General features: G+C 34.7%; 2 protein-coding genes across 3 annotated transcripts; one reads left to right on the top strand and one right to left on the bottom strand.

Annotated features, from left to right (window-relative positions):
• Positions 1-1,097: 1,097 nt before the first annotated feature.
• LOC128181953 (uncharacterized) lies at positions 1,098-4,524 on the bottom strand. 2 transcript variants are annotated; one of them, XM_052850535.1, is made up of 5 exons: positions 4,424-4,524; positions 2,663-3,291; positions 2,437-2,517; positions 2,091-2,231; positions 1,098-1,302 (listed from the first exon to the last, which is right to left on the bottom strand). In XM_052850535.1, exons 2-5 carry the CDS (start codon positions 3,280-3,282, stop codon positions 1,116-1,118), a joined length of 1,029 nt encoding a protein of 342 aa, XP_052706495.1. In that variant the 5' UTR covers positions 3,283-3,291; positions 4,424-4,524; the 3' UTR covers positions 1,098-1,115. The 2 variants fall into 2 exon arrangements, with proteins under 2 accessions (XP_052706495.1, XP_052706496.1); XM_052850536.1 differs by having other exon boundaries at positions 2,663-3,327; positions 4,424-4,463.
• A 3,009-nt stretch (positions 4,525-7,533) lies between these two features.
• Positions 7,534-15,968, top strand: LOC128179369 (uncharacterized). The gene is made up of 3 exons (XM_052846782.1): positions 7,534-7,746; positions 7,828-7,933; positions 15,584-15,968. Exons 1-3 carry the CDS (start codon positions 7,650-7,652, stop codon positions 15,708-15,710), a joined length of 330 nt encoding a protein of 109 aa, XP_052702742.1. The 5' UTR covers positions 7,534-7,649; the 3' UTR covers positions 15,711-15,968.
• Positions 15,969-16,057: the final 89 nt, after the last annotated feature.

Here is a 16,057-nt window from a genome sequence, read left to right as displayed (position 1 = left end):
ACTGGCATATTTCAATCCATCTCTTCCTTTTCTTGGGGTCGGTGAGAAACCGAAACACAAACTACAGTTCTGTTTACCTCCAATTATATGCGTGCAGCCAAACGCAAAGCAGTAGGGCATCATGTCAAACTGCCTGGAAGTCATAAAACTAAAGTAAAAAATAGACGATACAGAGCCTATATATTATGACACTATTGATAGGGCGACTATACTTGGAACAATCGTACGAACTAAAAATGCTCGCGTAACAAATGAGCAGCATTTGTATCAACAATAGTGACATCATTTCACCTTTGACCTTAACCCGTTAATTACCAAACCTCACAAGTGGAACAAAGTCCTGCAACTCCTCTCCTACATACAGCGGAGACAGAAGATAGTGATCAGAAAGTACAATTTGGTCTCTTTAACATTGATGATGGATACAAAATTCTGAACTGTTATGCCCCAAACTTATACAGATATATATATATATATATATATATATATATATATATATATATATATATATATATATATATATATATATCTTTCGGAATCATCTGAGTCCGATTCTGGGTCTTATCTATCATCATCCATCTCCCCCATTCATTTCTGTTATACGATGTCTTAATTTTCTGTTTCTCTTTTTGACAAATTTAACAAAATTACACAAACATTGGAAAGAAGTACAATCGAAATCTAAAAAGGCAAAAATTACAATATTTCTTAATTGAAACCTTAATCTCATTCCATCGGAAGAAAATTACAAGAACGAAATCGTATTTTTTTTCCCAAGATAAATAATTTGAATTTTTATTAGGTAGACATACGCAACGCCTCGCCAGTCCAATTATCATTCATTCTTGTCAAAGTACTTTTTTGTATATCCCCATATACTCTTTATTATTTGCTGGGTTTTTTTTATATATCTAACGTGCTAGAGGGTGCGATTTAAAAAAAAAAACTGAGATTTTTTTCATACCGTTCATTAATGAGCATTGTTAAATCCTAAAATATAAATACAATTAAAAACGATCTTATGAAATTGCATTTGATGCAATAACAGTTTTAGGGACAGAGTGTAATTATCAAATGAATGAGATAAAAATGCGGTGTATAATCATTTATTAACATCAGTGATTACGGTGACCGCCTCCCCGGCACAGAGTCCACTTCCTGCAGGAACAACACTGGGGCAGCGAGACCTTGACCAGGCGGAAGCCACAGCGGTGGCAATACACCCACACAAAGGCGTCACGGAATCCGTCGTAAAAACAGGAACTGAAAAAGGGGGCGCCACGGCGCTCAGCGCATCCTCCCCTACAATAGACGTCAAAGTAGTGGAGGTTTTTATTGTCTAAAATGTTACTTAGGTCTTGCAAGCAAATGCTTTAAAGTTAAACAATTAACTTAAAGGTTTAAATGCCAATAAATAATAAGTGACGAAACATTTATCTAATTGTGTTTGCCCTCTCCCGAATTGTGTTTAAATATTTGGTCGGTGGAAGGAACATTACTTTTTTTCAAAACAAAAATAAAACAGGAAGACAACTGACCTTTAAATCCAAATGCCCAAATTGTGAAAAATATATAGTTACATTATTTTGTCAATCAATCAGGATAAAGCAAATCATTCACTGGTGATCTTGTTTTTCTACTGAATAATTCTAATTCTTTATTAGGCCTATAATCACGAACCACAAGGAAGGAGGAGATTGACCTCTCAAAATACTACAAAACCAGAGGGGTACGAGGTTTTATAAAATTAGTTTTGAGTCGTTAACGAGAACTAGTCATTATTTTTTTTCATTTAATAGAAGAACCTCAAATTATATTTTCTAACCGTAAGATCAAAGCACATTTAGGAAAATTATGGAAAAGCAAATCGGGATAATCCGACACTTGAATTAAAGAGTACAGATACATGCATTAAAAAGGAACATTGGAGTGTGAGAAAACTAAAATGCAATTGGTATATCAAACATATGGTTCCAGCCAATTTGAAATTCCTATACGTGTTTTACAAGTGAAAAAAGTTACATAATAATGAAAACTGGTTGAAATCTTTCAAAATAGTTTGTATCAGGGCAAAAGGTTAGATAACGTACCTCGGATTCATACAGGCAGAATAGGTGAGGCACTGTTGGTAGGGCTCCACAACGTAGCACTTCTGCCTGCCCAGGAACACTGTGGTCGCGATGTTTATTTTTGTCGGACACGTCTCATCCAGACCAGCGTAGTTCACATAGCTAAACAGAAAATGGTCAAATATTCAATTTCTGTGTCACACCATTTCGTGGGTACAGTTGTACATAAATATCCTTATCAATTGTTATTGAGCGACTTGAAAATTGATAAGCATCAGTTTTTCCAGTATTTTGCTTCGTTATTTAACAAAAGTGTTATTTTTTTTCGCTTTAGTAAATATTGATCATAAAAATCAACACCACTTACGCTTTAGCACATCTGTAATAGTGTGCCTTCATGGACTCGGAAACTGCCTGATCTTTTTGAAGCGCGTATCTAATTTTACGTCTGATCAGAAAATAAGTATTTTTAAAGATAAATTGACTCTAGAGAACATACAAGTAAATGAGTTATATATATAATAAATTAGGTCATACTTATATAATGTATATTTTTTCAATTATTTTTTCAATTATTTAAAAGTAATCGTGACCTCATTCTTTCTTCTTGGCAGATAGAAGAAACTCCTAAGAAATAGTTCCTTGGAAATCTTTCAAAGCAATTGTATCTCGGGTTGTACATCCCAAATGGCGAATCGGAACTTCCGTAAGTAAATCTACCCTCCACAAAACTAGTGGTCTCCGGCAAATTTTCATCTTCACTGCCTGATACAGGCGGTTCCGAGCTTCCATAATAGTTCTTTGAGCCATGATGCATGTTCTTCATGTTGTTTTCTTCCTGGCTATTGCTTTGGTCCCCTCTCGGTTTAGACGGAGGTTTGGGTTTTCTTGAACCTTTCTTCTTATTTTTGCGATAAAATGACTTTGGTCGTTTGCGGCCTCGTTTTGACTCAAATTTGTCCTCTTGTGGTTGATTTTGTTCGTACGCTCTGTATGAGCGTAAATCGGCCGTATACTGTGATGGGTTTTCCTTTCCTTCGGATATCCCCGGAGTTTCATCGAGGGAAGTGAGGTCAACGTCGGGGGTTCCCAGCGGTTCCCTTTTACGACGCTCTATGACGACATCGTAGCCTGAGTCTGTCGTCTGCTGAGAGTTACTCAGTGTATCCATGGAGATCACGAGCGTGACCACGATGACTAGGACAAAGTGCATGACTCCCGCCTACGTAAAAGACGACCAGATCAGACAGTGGTTGACCTAGCATATAGATGAGGCTTAAACATGCAATGGTTGACCTAGCATATAGATGACGCTTAAACATGCAATGGTTGACTTAGCATATAGATGACGCTTAAACATGCAATTGGAGTTTATAATTATTATGTTTCAAAGAATTTTTTTTACATAAAAGAAGTGTGTTAAGCACCCAACAAAAACCATCTGTATACATGTACCAGTTGCCTGTGATCGATACGCATACTAACAAAACCTTTGAGACTACAAGGAACAGCAGCCATAATGACCTACTTAGTCTTCGTCTGTGAGAAACGAGCTGTTTGTAGAATATAAGACAAAATCTTGTTATTGTGAATGTTGCCAGATGACCTGCACTAACCGATGAGGATATTCTGTAACAATCACGAAAACATTTTTTTCCTTCAACCATGAAGTTATATTTTCAGGAGCAGTGCTATGCTTAGACCTAAAAAAAACTGTGTGTTTAGGGTAACAGTGATGAAAAACTTAGGTTAGGTAGGCAGGAATTTTTTTAATTTTATCATATATTTTTTTCTGCATGAACCCGAAGAATTTTTGTATGGGTCATATTTAAACAGATTTTTTAATAAAATTTATATAATAATATAAAATTCACAATCTGATAAACACAGACATCTAAAAATGGTAGGATAGGGGCATTTTTGTAGGTTAGGTCGGGTTACCCTAAACACACAACTTTTTTTTGGCCTTATATATATTTCTGGTCATATATTTTACTTATGGTCATCTTGGTATATAACAGAATAATGGCCGTGGCATCTCTTTGATAACTGAAGTATAATTGTGAATATATTTATCAATTTTATTGCAATATTCAACATAAGTTTATTTACAATATTTATTTATTCTATTTTCTTACAATTTCAGATCAATAGTTTTAATAACTGGTTTCAGTTTTTCAAAGGTATACCTATTCCAGTATATTAAAATATAAAGCCCAAAAAACCCATATCTATAAGATTGAACATTTTTCTCCGTAATATGAAACAATATATTTCAGCATACTATCTGTATGAAATTGAACGCAAAAATTTAATTTAAAAAAGAGGTATAAAAATGTTTAACCATTACTTACAGAACTGCCAAAGATTATGTGTTTTAAAACTCCAAACAAGGAATGAAATCGAGGATGAATAAACTGAGATTAATATAAACTATTCATGTTGTGAAATCAAGATAGACTCTGAAGTTTAAAGTATATGCTAGTTGTATAATAATTTTTATGGTTTGATTGGAGATAGTCAGCGGTGTAATTTGCATTAAGATAATCTCGTGATTTCCACAAAGCTTTCTGATGTTCAAGGTCGTCCTGAGTTTGTCATTTTTAATTTTATGCCCGAAGTACCCAATGCATTTAGAATTTTAAGCGTTTCTATGGAGTAAGACAATTTTAAAATTTATAAGTTGATGATGTGTGGATATAATGACTAAAAACGAGAAAATGTAATGAACAATACTTAAAATCAATAGATCAATTGGTCGATGTCAGTCCTGACTGGCAAATAAATGGGATTTAAAAAGAACAGAAATATTTAAGATTGTTCAGCTAGATCATTATCCTAATCCTTATGTTTAAAAGTACCACGATGATGATTTTATTTAAATACAGTAGTAAAGCAATCGCGATATAAGATCTGTTAGTATTAAATGACAATAAATCTGCTCACATTTGGCGTCTTCATCTTACTGTTGCACATTATCTCCAAGATCGTTTAAAAGCTTGAGATATAGCTGAATCAAAAGTTTTTTTTCGAAGAACGGCTGATCAAGAATTTGACATAGATATTCAGGACTACATCTAAAGAGAGTCCCACCCTGGGAACCGGGGATAGACACCGGTCCTGTCTGTTGTCATGCCTCGGAGAAAGATTTGATTTACTAATAAAAAAAAAATAAAAAAAACCCGATTTTGATTTGAACATTTTTTATTGCTTTATATATTGCAATGGGATTGGGCACAAGTTATAAAAACTGAATTCGCCCTCTCCCTACATGTTAAACAACAAATACAATATCATTGCAAATACGTCTCAGTTTGTACTTATACAGTAATAAATTACATTAGTACGTAGATACTTGATAAATGTAGTAAGAACGTTAAAGTTATTTAATTACTATTAATGTTACATGTATGCAAGGATAAACGAGATAAATAGATAAAGATAAGCAAACTGTTATCCACAAAAATATTCAGATTTGTGATTATTCAAATCTGCCAGTATACCTTAAATTTGAACATTTGAAAAAAGGTATTTATTTTCATCCACGCTGAGTGAGTCGTCTCCCCAAAGTAAGAAACGAGAGTCAAAAATATGAATTTTGTCAAATCTAAGAAATTTATTTTAAAAAAACTCTTCCCTAACAGTAGCCGAATCCGATGTGGCACACTTTTAAAGGAAGAGATCAAAATCACATGGCACTGATAGTAACAGAGCAATGAACTTAAAAAAAATCTTTTATAAAACGATAAAATCTAGCCTTTGGCACTGATTATCTTAGGGCTCTTTATTAGCTATCAAACAGTTATCAATCATCGATTCATTAAACTTGTAGACGGTAATCCTACTATAATCCCTGACCCAGAACAGAGTAACAATCTACACGTACTGCTAGAATCATTGACCCAGATCAGAGTAACGACCTACACACACTGCTATAATCCTTGAACCAGATCAGAGTAATGACTTATTGTAGACCCAAACAGCCTGCATATGTGTTCAACAAAATCAGTACAATTATATGTCTTATTAAATTAAACCGTTTTAAATCCAGGGTTTTAAGATTTTCCGAATTTTTAAAAAAAGTACGAATCGCGATGGATTAATTTTCACGCCGCAGAAAAAAAAATTGATTAAAGCATAAGCATTGAAAGTTTTTTGACTAACGATAGTATTCGCGATGGGTTTAATTTCGCGCAAAATGAGAAATCGCGGACATAATGAAATTAAAATCGTCGTGATTTTTCGCCAGTCTACATATTAGTTTAATTTTCAGCAAAAAAATAAAACTTTAAAACTAAGCGGGGCAAGGGAAAACTTTAAGATATGAAGGTTTGATGAAATCGACATTTCAGATATAATGTTTTATTCAATGATATCTATTCTACACATAGCCTAGATATGTGTATATGTGTATTTATACATGTAACCATCAAAATTTGAAAGAATTAATGAGGTTGTCGACTATCCTTTGAATCATATCTTCGTCTTACAACTGTATTCCTTGTTTCGATTAATTTAAAACTTGACAGTTTCTTGCTTAACTGCTGCGCGGTCCGATTTTTTTTTACTATTACAGTCTCGAATATTCCATACAAACCAGTTATCCTAGAAAGTTATATACTTTTTCTTATATATACCAGCAGAATCGGTTTCCTTTCAAAGTTGGAAATATTTAAAGTAAATAAAATAATTTCTTTATGGACAAAAAACAACCAATCTGCAGTATGGGAATGTTTAGAAAAGGGAACAGTTCCCCCCCCCCCCCCCCCCCCCCCCGAATGATATTAGGTTTATTCAACCCGCATGTTATGCATTGATTGTAAACAAATCAAACTTTAGTAAGCAAAATGTACACATGTTTATTTTTGATCTGCCAAAACACTTTAACATTTATTTTAGCGATATCAAAGTCGAAATACAATCAAAGCCGCCTCGACGCAAGGGGGCGAAATAACACGGCATCCTTTTGTGTTATTTGTTTTTAAAACAAGTTTTGTATATAACTGTATTTTTTCATTGAAATATTGCTTATTTGACCGGAAAACTACTGCCATTTTTTTAATTATACACATACTTTGCGTAACCATCGTTTAAAAGCATTCACAAAATTTGATACAAAATCGGACCAAGCAGCTTCAACATTTCAATAAAAATTATATTTGTTTCATGAGTTTTGGGTTATTTTTAGAACACCATTAGGATCTTCTTCAAAATGAAAAGATAAGACATTTCAACGATACCCTATACAACAATATTGTTCCACTTAGAGATAGTTCACATTCAAAAGATAAATACAAACAACGAAGCGATTACCTGTTATACTACAAAATTCATGATGTCTCGATCATAAACACAAAAAAATATACGATGAAGAATTGAAAAAAAAACTGTAGGAGTAAGATTAACTTTATTTTGTTAACACGCAGTTAGACACACACATATAACAGAGAGGGGGATATTTATTTCCTCGGCGAATGCGCTCTTATCACTTGAATCTCCGCACCAGCTCTGGATGTAAACTTTCAGAATTTAAGAAAACAGCCACCTCGCGCACTCGCCACGTCACGTCTGCGTCCAATCATGTGGCTGGTCTGGGTTTTTCTGATTGTCTCTGGCTTTGTCTGGCTGGCCGAGGGGTCATGCTATAACGTCCTCCAACCCCCAAGGAATCTGAACGGTAGGAACCTGTCTCTGTTTGTGTGAAGTCTGTAACACGTGTCCCAATTTCTCCTCCCCTTTTGTTTTTTGATAATTCCAGGATGTGTTGATGATGAAGGTCACGTGACAGGCCTGGGAAAGACGAAGTTTGACTACGACACGTGTTTTAGGTGTACTTGTGTCCGGGGCGCCCTCAACTGCTGTGGGTGAGTAGCTTTGACGTCTATAACCTAAATCTGAACTGATTGCTGCAATACTTTTTTAAGCTATGACAAAAACCATTTGCTAAACAAATAATGTTTATTTTACTTTTTTCAAGGCCAAGCCGACAAGTTTTCAAAACATATAAGCTTTGATCTTAAAGAAACTAGAATTAAAACTGAATATGTGTTGATTCTACAAGAGATCCTTTAAATGAATGATAGATAGAAAGTGAAAATTTATTACTCAGAATACCAGTGTTGTATACTTGCGAAATACACATAAAAAAGTTTTTGTGCGTTGTCTATTTAACAACTAATAGTGTATCTACTTAAGCAATAATGCCTATTTTTCGATGTCGTCTAAAGCACACCAAGCGGTGCATACAAATTGAATACCACTATATGATAATTTGTCTCCTCTTTAATCTTGCTACAGCATATTTTGCGAATTAGTAAAGAGACAAATTTTCTCGCATTAAAACCGGTGGGAGATCGAGTAGTAAGGGGTATAGTCTGGATCTCTTCGGGGTCAATGACGTCACGGCCACGTACCCGCCCATCCCAAAAAAACCGTCTGGGGTCACTATCCCTATCAAGCTGTCTGGGGTCAATGGCGTCACGTCTCATCCGACAAAACCGTCTGGGGTCACTCCTCCCTTAAGAGCTGTCTGAGTCTTCAATCTAAAGAAAGTTAAACTATCATAAAATATGTCAGAATAAAATGACAATGGCTGAATACAAGACTACTGAAAATGACTATTAGAGGGAGAGAAAAATCTTCGAGATTTCTTGAAGAAAGGACACAGAATGAAGCTCTGCCTGCCATTCAGTCAACTGAATGATAACTGAATGGTCTGAAAAGTTGACTGAATTCTGTCACTTTTCAGTTACCTTTCAGTCACATTTCAATTGACTGAATGGCAGAGCTTCATCCTGTGGGGGCAGCTGTCAAAAAACTGATTGAAAGTATATACTTAAACATAACAAAAATCCGTAACTTGCGAATTTTGTAACAAAAAAAACAATACTCTAAGAACTTAAATGATACACGAGAAACATTGCCTCGTGATATTGGCTTTGGAGTCTGAAGTGAATCCTCGGAAAAAGTCCAATTTTTGTTTGTGTTCATATGATATTGATGACATACCTCTGGAAGAACACCAGGTGACTTCTTGGAAGTCATTAAAACTACCATGGCTGACCGCGTACCAAAACAAATTATGAGAGCCGCTTATAATGCGATGAGTACACTACTGAAAGCTACTTAAAGATCAGACACCACGAGAACCTAAAGCGTATTTAAATCTGCCTGTTCTGAAGTTTTGTACATGAAGTCCTATTTGCAGGGAAAAAGTCGCATTGATCAGATCTAATATCCATGGATTGATGATATAATGAGCATATTAACTTAACTGATGAGGTCATCTTTATGACCAGTTACCTTACATAATTGCTTGTTTAAATGAAACCTTTAATTGACCAAGCCTGGTCTAAAATGTACTTTAAAAGTTATCAGTGATTGTACTTCAGAGATAAAAAAAGATTAGTTTAGGTCAACAGCTGTAGCATGTCCGATTGCCAGACCGTGTGTGTAGACCACGTGTGAAATGTTCAAATTAGAGTAGATACAATACAATTAACACAGATGAAAATAAAATCGACAGGATGGGAATGGTCACTACATGTACTAATATATTACACAGAAGTTTTTATATGAAAGGAAAATCAGGTCATGTGAATTATATCCTTATGCAATCTTTGTTAAATTCTGGGGTTTATTATATACCTGAAACACCACTGATAGATAACGTAATTTACGATAATGTCCTAGACACCTCCCTTTTTATAAGTTTTTTTATAAGTTTTTTTATTAAGTTTTTATAAGTTTACCTAAACTTATAAGGTTGATAATCTGCTGATAGTTCCAAACAAAGGTCGATCCCACATTGACCACTATGGAGTGATTTTCAAAAAAAAAAAAATTAAAAAATTGATGTATTTCATGTCTAATTTACATGATACAATGAGTGGGCAGATGAATTTGAAAAAACATCATTAGTTATAAATTTATATTTGGTTTCCTTCTTTTTGTCTCTTCTTTTTTTCTTTTATGTACCATTTTCAGTACATTCAAAATAACAATATTTTTCTTTAAAGTTTTCATTTATAAACCTTCTCTGTCAATTATCAAACTTTTACGATCATAAAGAATTCGAAATATTACGCATCAAGCTAAACAAACAAAACTTGTAGTTCAAGGATGCAATAAATAAATTTCTTTATTTAATGAAGCAGAACAGTCTTATCGGGTTAGTAAATGTGTTCCAGATATACTTTATGCGCAGCTGTGAAAAACGGTCGCGGCAGTTTCAAAAGTACAAAAAAGACCGCTACAGTTTTGAACAAGATTATGCATCAATGATTAAAAATCACGTGAGAAGAAAAACCATTTTTTACTATTCCCACACATCTAATTAAAACATACTTTGAGTTTAAAAAAAAAAGTTCTAATTACATGTAGCATTTCCAATCTACCCACTGATGATTAATGGAGAGAGTTAAATGTAAAATTAATCATTGACTGCAGAAATCCAGTTAATTAAAGCAGCAAGGATGGCAGAATCATTCTACAATTCTCGGTAAGTGTTATATTACAAAAATATATTTCATAATTCGAATCTAGAAGTAAAATTTAAGGGCAGAATCCATGTTTTACGAAAGAACGTACGAATGTAACAAAGATTTAGAAAGCTGCAGACTAAATGAGTTTTATTTTTGTAAGATTATACAAACCTTATATTACATAACTTAATATCTTGTTATGTAATAACATTAAAAACACAATTCCATCAGTGTAAAGAAAACTGAATGAAAATGAATTGCAAAAGAAATTTTCGGTCTGGGTCTTAAGTTTCTCTAAAAAACATGGACCAAAAATATTAAGGTTAGTATGTGTCTAAAAGGTTATCTTTCATTGACTTTTGATTTTCCAGCGATCAGCAACGTACATCTTCACCCTCCCGAAATCTTGAAGATTTCGAGGAGGAATGGCTTCAGATAGGGCGTGACTTTTCAGTATTATTTGATTCAGGGTAAGTTTGTCTTCTTAAAATAAGTCGCTTGTTAAAAAGTCAGCTTTTTCATCAACACAAATTGAAGAGACATTTTTCAAAGGATAATCGCTTACCAAGATTGGTGATAATTACAGATTCATTGTTTGTTATGTACAATCTGTAATTTTCTTTACTAAAAAGGGTATTTATAAAACATTTTTTTTTAACTAGAAATTTTCCTGTTGACACGGACCAAATTCAATCTATTGATGGGTCGAAAAGGAGAAAATTAAACGAGGCGGAAGACTCGTTTATTATTTCAAGGAGGTAATCTTTTCTAACATTTCAGAAAATCCCTCTCTCTCTCTCTCTCTCTCTCTCTCTCTCTCTCTCTCTCTCTCTCTCTCTCTCTCTCTCTCTCGTCAATTAACTTTTTTTTATAATTGTAAACTTGGTTTGGTTTAGACTTCTTTTATTATTGTATTTTAAAATGATTTTAACATAAAATACAGAGGTTTATAGGATGTATGGTTATTAATTGAAACTAAACTTGCTGTTTTTAAAAATCTGTAGGAAAATGGCAAGACAATCTGAAGGTTTTTTCGCAGCAGAGGAGTCAAGAAGACCTAAGTGGGCTTAATCAGTGAAGTAAACATTATGGTTTAATTAATACTCACTCCAGTTAAAATTCTAAACATACCTAAAAATAAATCTCTGCTAAAAGCAAAAGTAATGGGCTTAAAATTTGGTGAAAGATTAAATCGAAGTTAGTATTTTTATTACTTTTTTTTCATTCTATTGTTTACAGACAGGAAAGCCCTTTAAAGTACAAGGCGCTTGAAAGGCGTGCACGATCAACATGTACCCTGGTGGCGCCAAAATACAGCCCAGCGTCACCGGTATACAGCCCAGCTTTAACAGGATACAGCCAAGCTTCACCAGGAAAGAGCCCAGCTTCACCAGGATACAGCCCAGCTTCACCGGGATATAGCCCAGCGTCACCAGGATATAGCCCAGCGTCATCAGGATATAGCCCATCTTCACCAGGATATAGCCTAGCTTCACCGTGATATAGCCCAGCGTCAACAGGATATAGCCCATCTTCACCAGGATATAGCCAAGCTTCACCAGGATATAGCCCAGCTTCACCAGAATATAGCCCAGCTTTACCAGGATATAGCCAAGCTTCACCAAGATATAGCCCAGCTTCACCAGGATATAGCCCAGCGTCACCAGGATTTAGCCAAGTTTAACCATGATATAGCCCAGCTTCACCAGGATACAGCCAAGCTTCACCAGGATATAGCCAACCTTCACCAGGATATAGCCCATTTCACCAGGATACAGCCCAGCGTTACCGGGATGTAGCCTGGCATTGCCTGTACTGTTTCTTCCGGCACCCGATTGTGATTTACTTTCATTTGCACCAACAGCATCATCGACGTCTGAAAGCGTCCAACACCCTTTGAAAAAGGAGCTGGGGCGCTTATAGATTTAGTAACTTCCGTATGCATTGATCTTTAAGAGACGTCAATGTTGGTAAATTACATTTCTGACAACATATAAACTGGAAGTTAAGTCAATTCCCATGCGCGGTATAATTGATACCGAAAACTTTTCATTTTTCTGAGGGCGTCACAATATTCTCTAATATTTGGGGTAGTATCTTTAGGGCGCATTCGGACTGGTAATTTTTGTAAATAAATGTATTTAACTGATATATGTCTTTTTTTGGCGAAAATAAATTTTTGTATATTCAACGTATTTATAATGTGTTCAGATTTAAGCCTTATATGACCGTGTACATTTTAATTATTGATAATGAATTAAAATTTTGATCAAGCAGTTTTAAAAAATGTTCCTACTTTTGGTGTTTACAAGGTGGTGTGTTCCTATGAATGCTGAGATTAGACTGAGAAAATTTAAGAAAACCTGAACTTTATATAGTCTTGGACATATATCAGGTGTGTCTTGAACAACCACTTAGTTGCCAACATAGATAACTAGGAAAGTTTTTAGATGTCTCAATTTTTTTTGACAAGTACAATTAACCATTTCTCTTTAAACGAAAGGTGCCCCAAGGTGCCCCAGAACTTTTCTAAAAGTGGTTATGACTTTAAAATGGCTTATCACTATGGGACTTCAAACTATAGCTTGACCCTTCAACTTATAAATAACTCCAGATGGTCTGATGGGGTGAGTGACCCTAGATGGGTGACCCCAGACGGTTCTGCGGGATGGTTCGTGACGTCATTGACGGCTTGATAGGAAAAGTGACCCCAGACGGGTTTTTTGGATGGGCAGTTAAGTTGTTGGCCCCAAAAAGACCCACACCCAGACTATACTCCTTACTCTATCGGTTTGTCTAGTGTGAGACAACAGTGTGAAATTTTTGTGATCGGCTTCGGCCAATTTAAGTTGTGTCCATAGCACATATGACTGTAACAACTAAAATTTATAACAATAAGCATTCTTTCAACCTAAAATAAATTGGAAAAAAATTAGCAATTACAATCCTGAATTATGTTTTAGATTGATAATCAGAAAATAATATTACTAATATATAGCCTTACATGTAAGAAGAACATACATCGTTGCGGCTTTGCGCCACGAAAATACGATGAAGCGAGACAGACGCTGTTGGGAGTATCGTCGATGGATGTACGTTTCAGACGCACGGGAAATAATGTCTAACCCGAACTGCTCACTGAGACCGGTTGTAATCACCACTGTGTAAATTTAGAACCAAAACTGACCGGCACCGTACATTTCGGTGGCGTCACAATCCGGCAAATTTTACTATATGCGCACGGATTCCGCATTGCGTTATTTTATTCACTATGTAATGACAACCTCAATAAATATTTTATTACATGTAGATTACTAAAACCGTTGCCTTGAAAGTAAATCATTTGTACAGTTACAAGCATAATGATTCATATCAAGTTTGTTTTTCTTCACATATGCGTAAGAATACTACATTGTGTAATCGGAAGTATAATTCGTCTACTATATAAAAGTAAGATTATTCATGCCTTGGTATTTCGGAAATTAACAAAACGGTGCTATATCTTATTTATGATGTTAGTTGCATTTAGCGTAATGCTTTCGTATAACATTAACAGAGATGACCAATAATATTCAATGCCATTTATTCCTTTATAGGGAATACTTGTTCTGTCGTACAGTCGTTTTACCGGTAACGAATATTTGCCAGTATCGAATAATTTTTAGAAAAATTATTTGTGAAAAACTAAGTTAAGATTTTATAAAAACCAAGCTAGGTAATTATAATACAGAAATTAATATTCTATCAGTGTGTGGAGTTGTTTGACATTTCAACGATTATTTACCGTATTATTTACAAATTAAAAAGGTGAACCAGATATGAACTGCCGGAAGTGCAAGGCAGAAAAAACGAAAGTGTGAAAACAATAAAACCTAACTATGAAAATAAGTTTGTTCTTGAACCCTTTTTAGTGGATAATTAGTAATTATAATCCACTAAATGAGATTATGCATCATATCAAATAATAATTGAGCTTTGAATGAAATTACGACTTCAGATAGAACCACGTGTAGTTTCCCTAGTATCGGTTCAATGCGACAGAAGTACTATTTGGCTGGATATATTGATAGATATACGCGCAAAACAAAGGCAAATGGCAACTACTTATCATTAATTACTATTATAAAGTGTTTTTATGAAAAATTCAATTTCATAAAGTAACGCAAAATGAAAACTGTTTAAGTACAGTTTTAATTTGACGGGAAAACTGTTCGATAAAAACAACGATCATATTCTTTGTTTAAAATCATATTTTCCTTCTTCATTTATAAGTCTATTGACATGTACCTCTAGTGCATTTTTAAAATTAATCCGCCCCAAAATATTCGGTCAGAAGTGATAGAGGGCGCCTGATTCGATACTGGAAAACGTATTCGAAACTAGGAAAATGGAGGGGGTGTTGAAATAACTATCTCCGTAATTCATCCTTTATATTTTCGTAAGTTTGATACTACAGTTTAGAAGGACAAAGAAACGTGATTTAAACAAAAATAAAAACATTTGGAATTCCGATAATAATAGTCGCATGCAAGACGAAACCGCATACTGATTCGTTACCGGTAAAATGACTGTACGCCGTGTATTATTACGGTGCTTTAAAACGTGAACAAATGTTGTCTGCTGTAGGGAATCCATTGAGTAATTCTTTTGCTTAATCACAATTTATCCATTTTTTATTTTTTGAAAAAAAGTCCTATGCTCTCATTTTGACTTGCACTATTTGAAGCACGCGAAGGGATAAACTGAAAGTTATCTTTTGAACGTCAGAACAAAAAGTTTTCACACCTTGTTTTTTAATGTAACATAATGCGTGAAAAATACTCATCATCATATACTTGTGTGGAATATTGACATTCCACCTAGGCAAAGCCCCTTCCTAGACCATGAATCTTGTTCGTTCCGTGAAATTTCATTATCCCACACTCGTAATAATGAATTATTCTATTAATCTCAGCATCAAACCTTTGGTAAATATAAAATATCATGCTTAGCAAGAAAAATATTATATAACACGTGTTTCTTTTCTTAAAGATTCGGCTACAGAGCTGGAATCATGAACCTACCCGGATGTAGAATGAAAAGACTGCCTCGTTGTGAGTTTACCTTTGTGAGTGTCCTGGACGGGGTATCACAATGCGGGACATTACACCGGAACTAACTTGGACGCATGCCTGAATAAAAAACTTGTTTAAATTTTTGTCTGGACAGTGTCAATGTCAAATCTGCTCAAATTGTGAAGACAGAAGGACTCTTGTTTACAACAGGACAACGAGGTCCGTGGATGTATGGCTCGTCACGACCGGTCAGATCCCTAACGATTCCGAGTTTGTACATTCGAATATTAATCATATTCAAACATATATATCATCCCTAAACGTTTCTGTAATGAAATAAAACAGACACGTTTATAAATCAACACGTGTTCCGTGTTTTTCTTATCCCGATTAATACAAAGAGGGTTGTGTTTCTTTTTTAATTGTTGGAAAAGGAAAGAATAATGAGCGA

The sequence above is a fragment of the Crassostrea angulata genome, chromosome 4, assembly GCF_025612915.1.
Source record: "Crassostrea angulata isolate pt1a10 chromosome 4, ASM2561291v2, whole genome shotgun sequence".
NCBI classification, from domain to species: Eukaryota; Metazoa; Mollusca; class Bivalvia; order Ostreida; family Ostreidae; genus Magallana; species Magallana angulata.
This window is presented reverse-complemented; position numbering and strand designations above follow the sequence as displayed.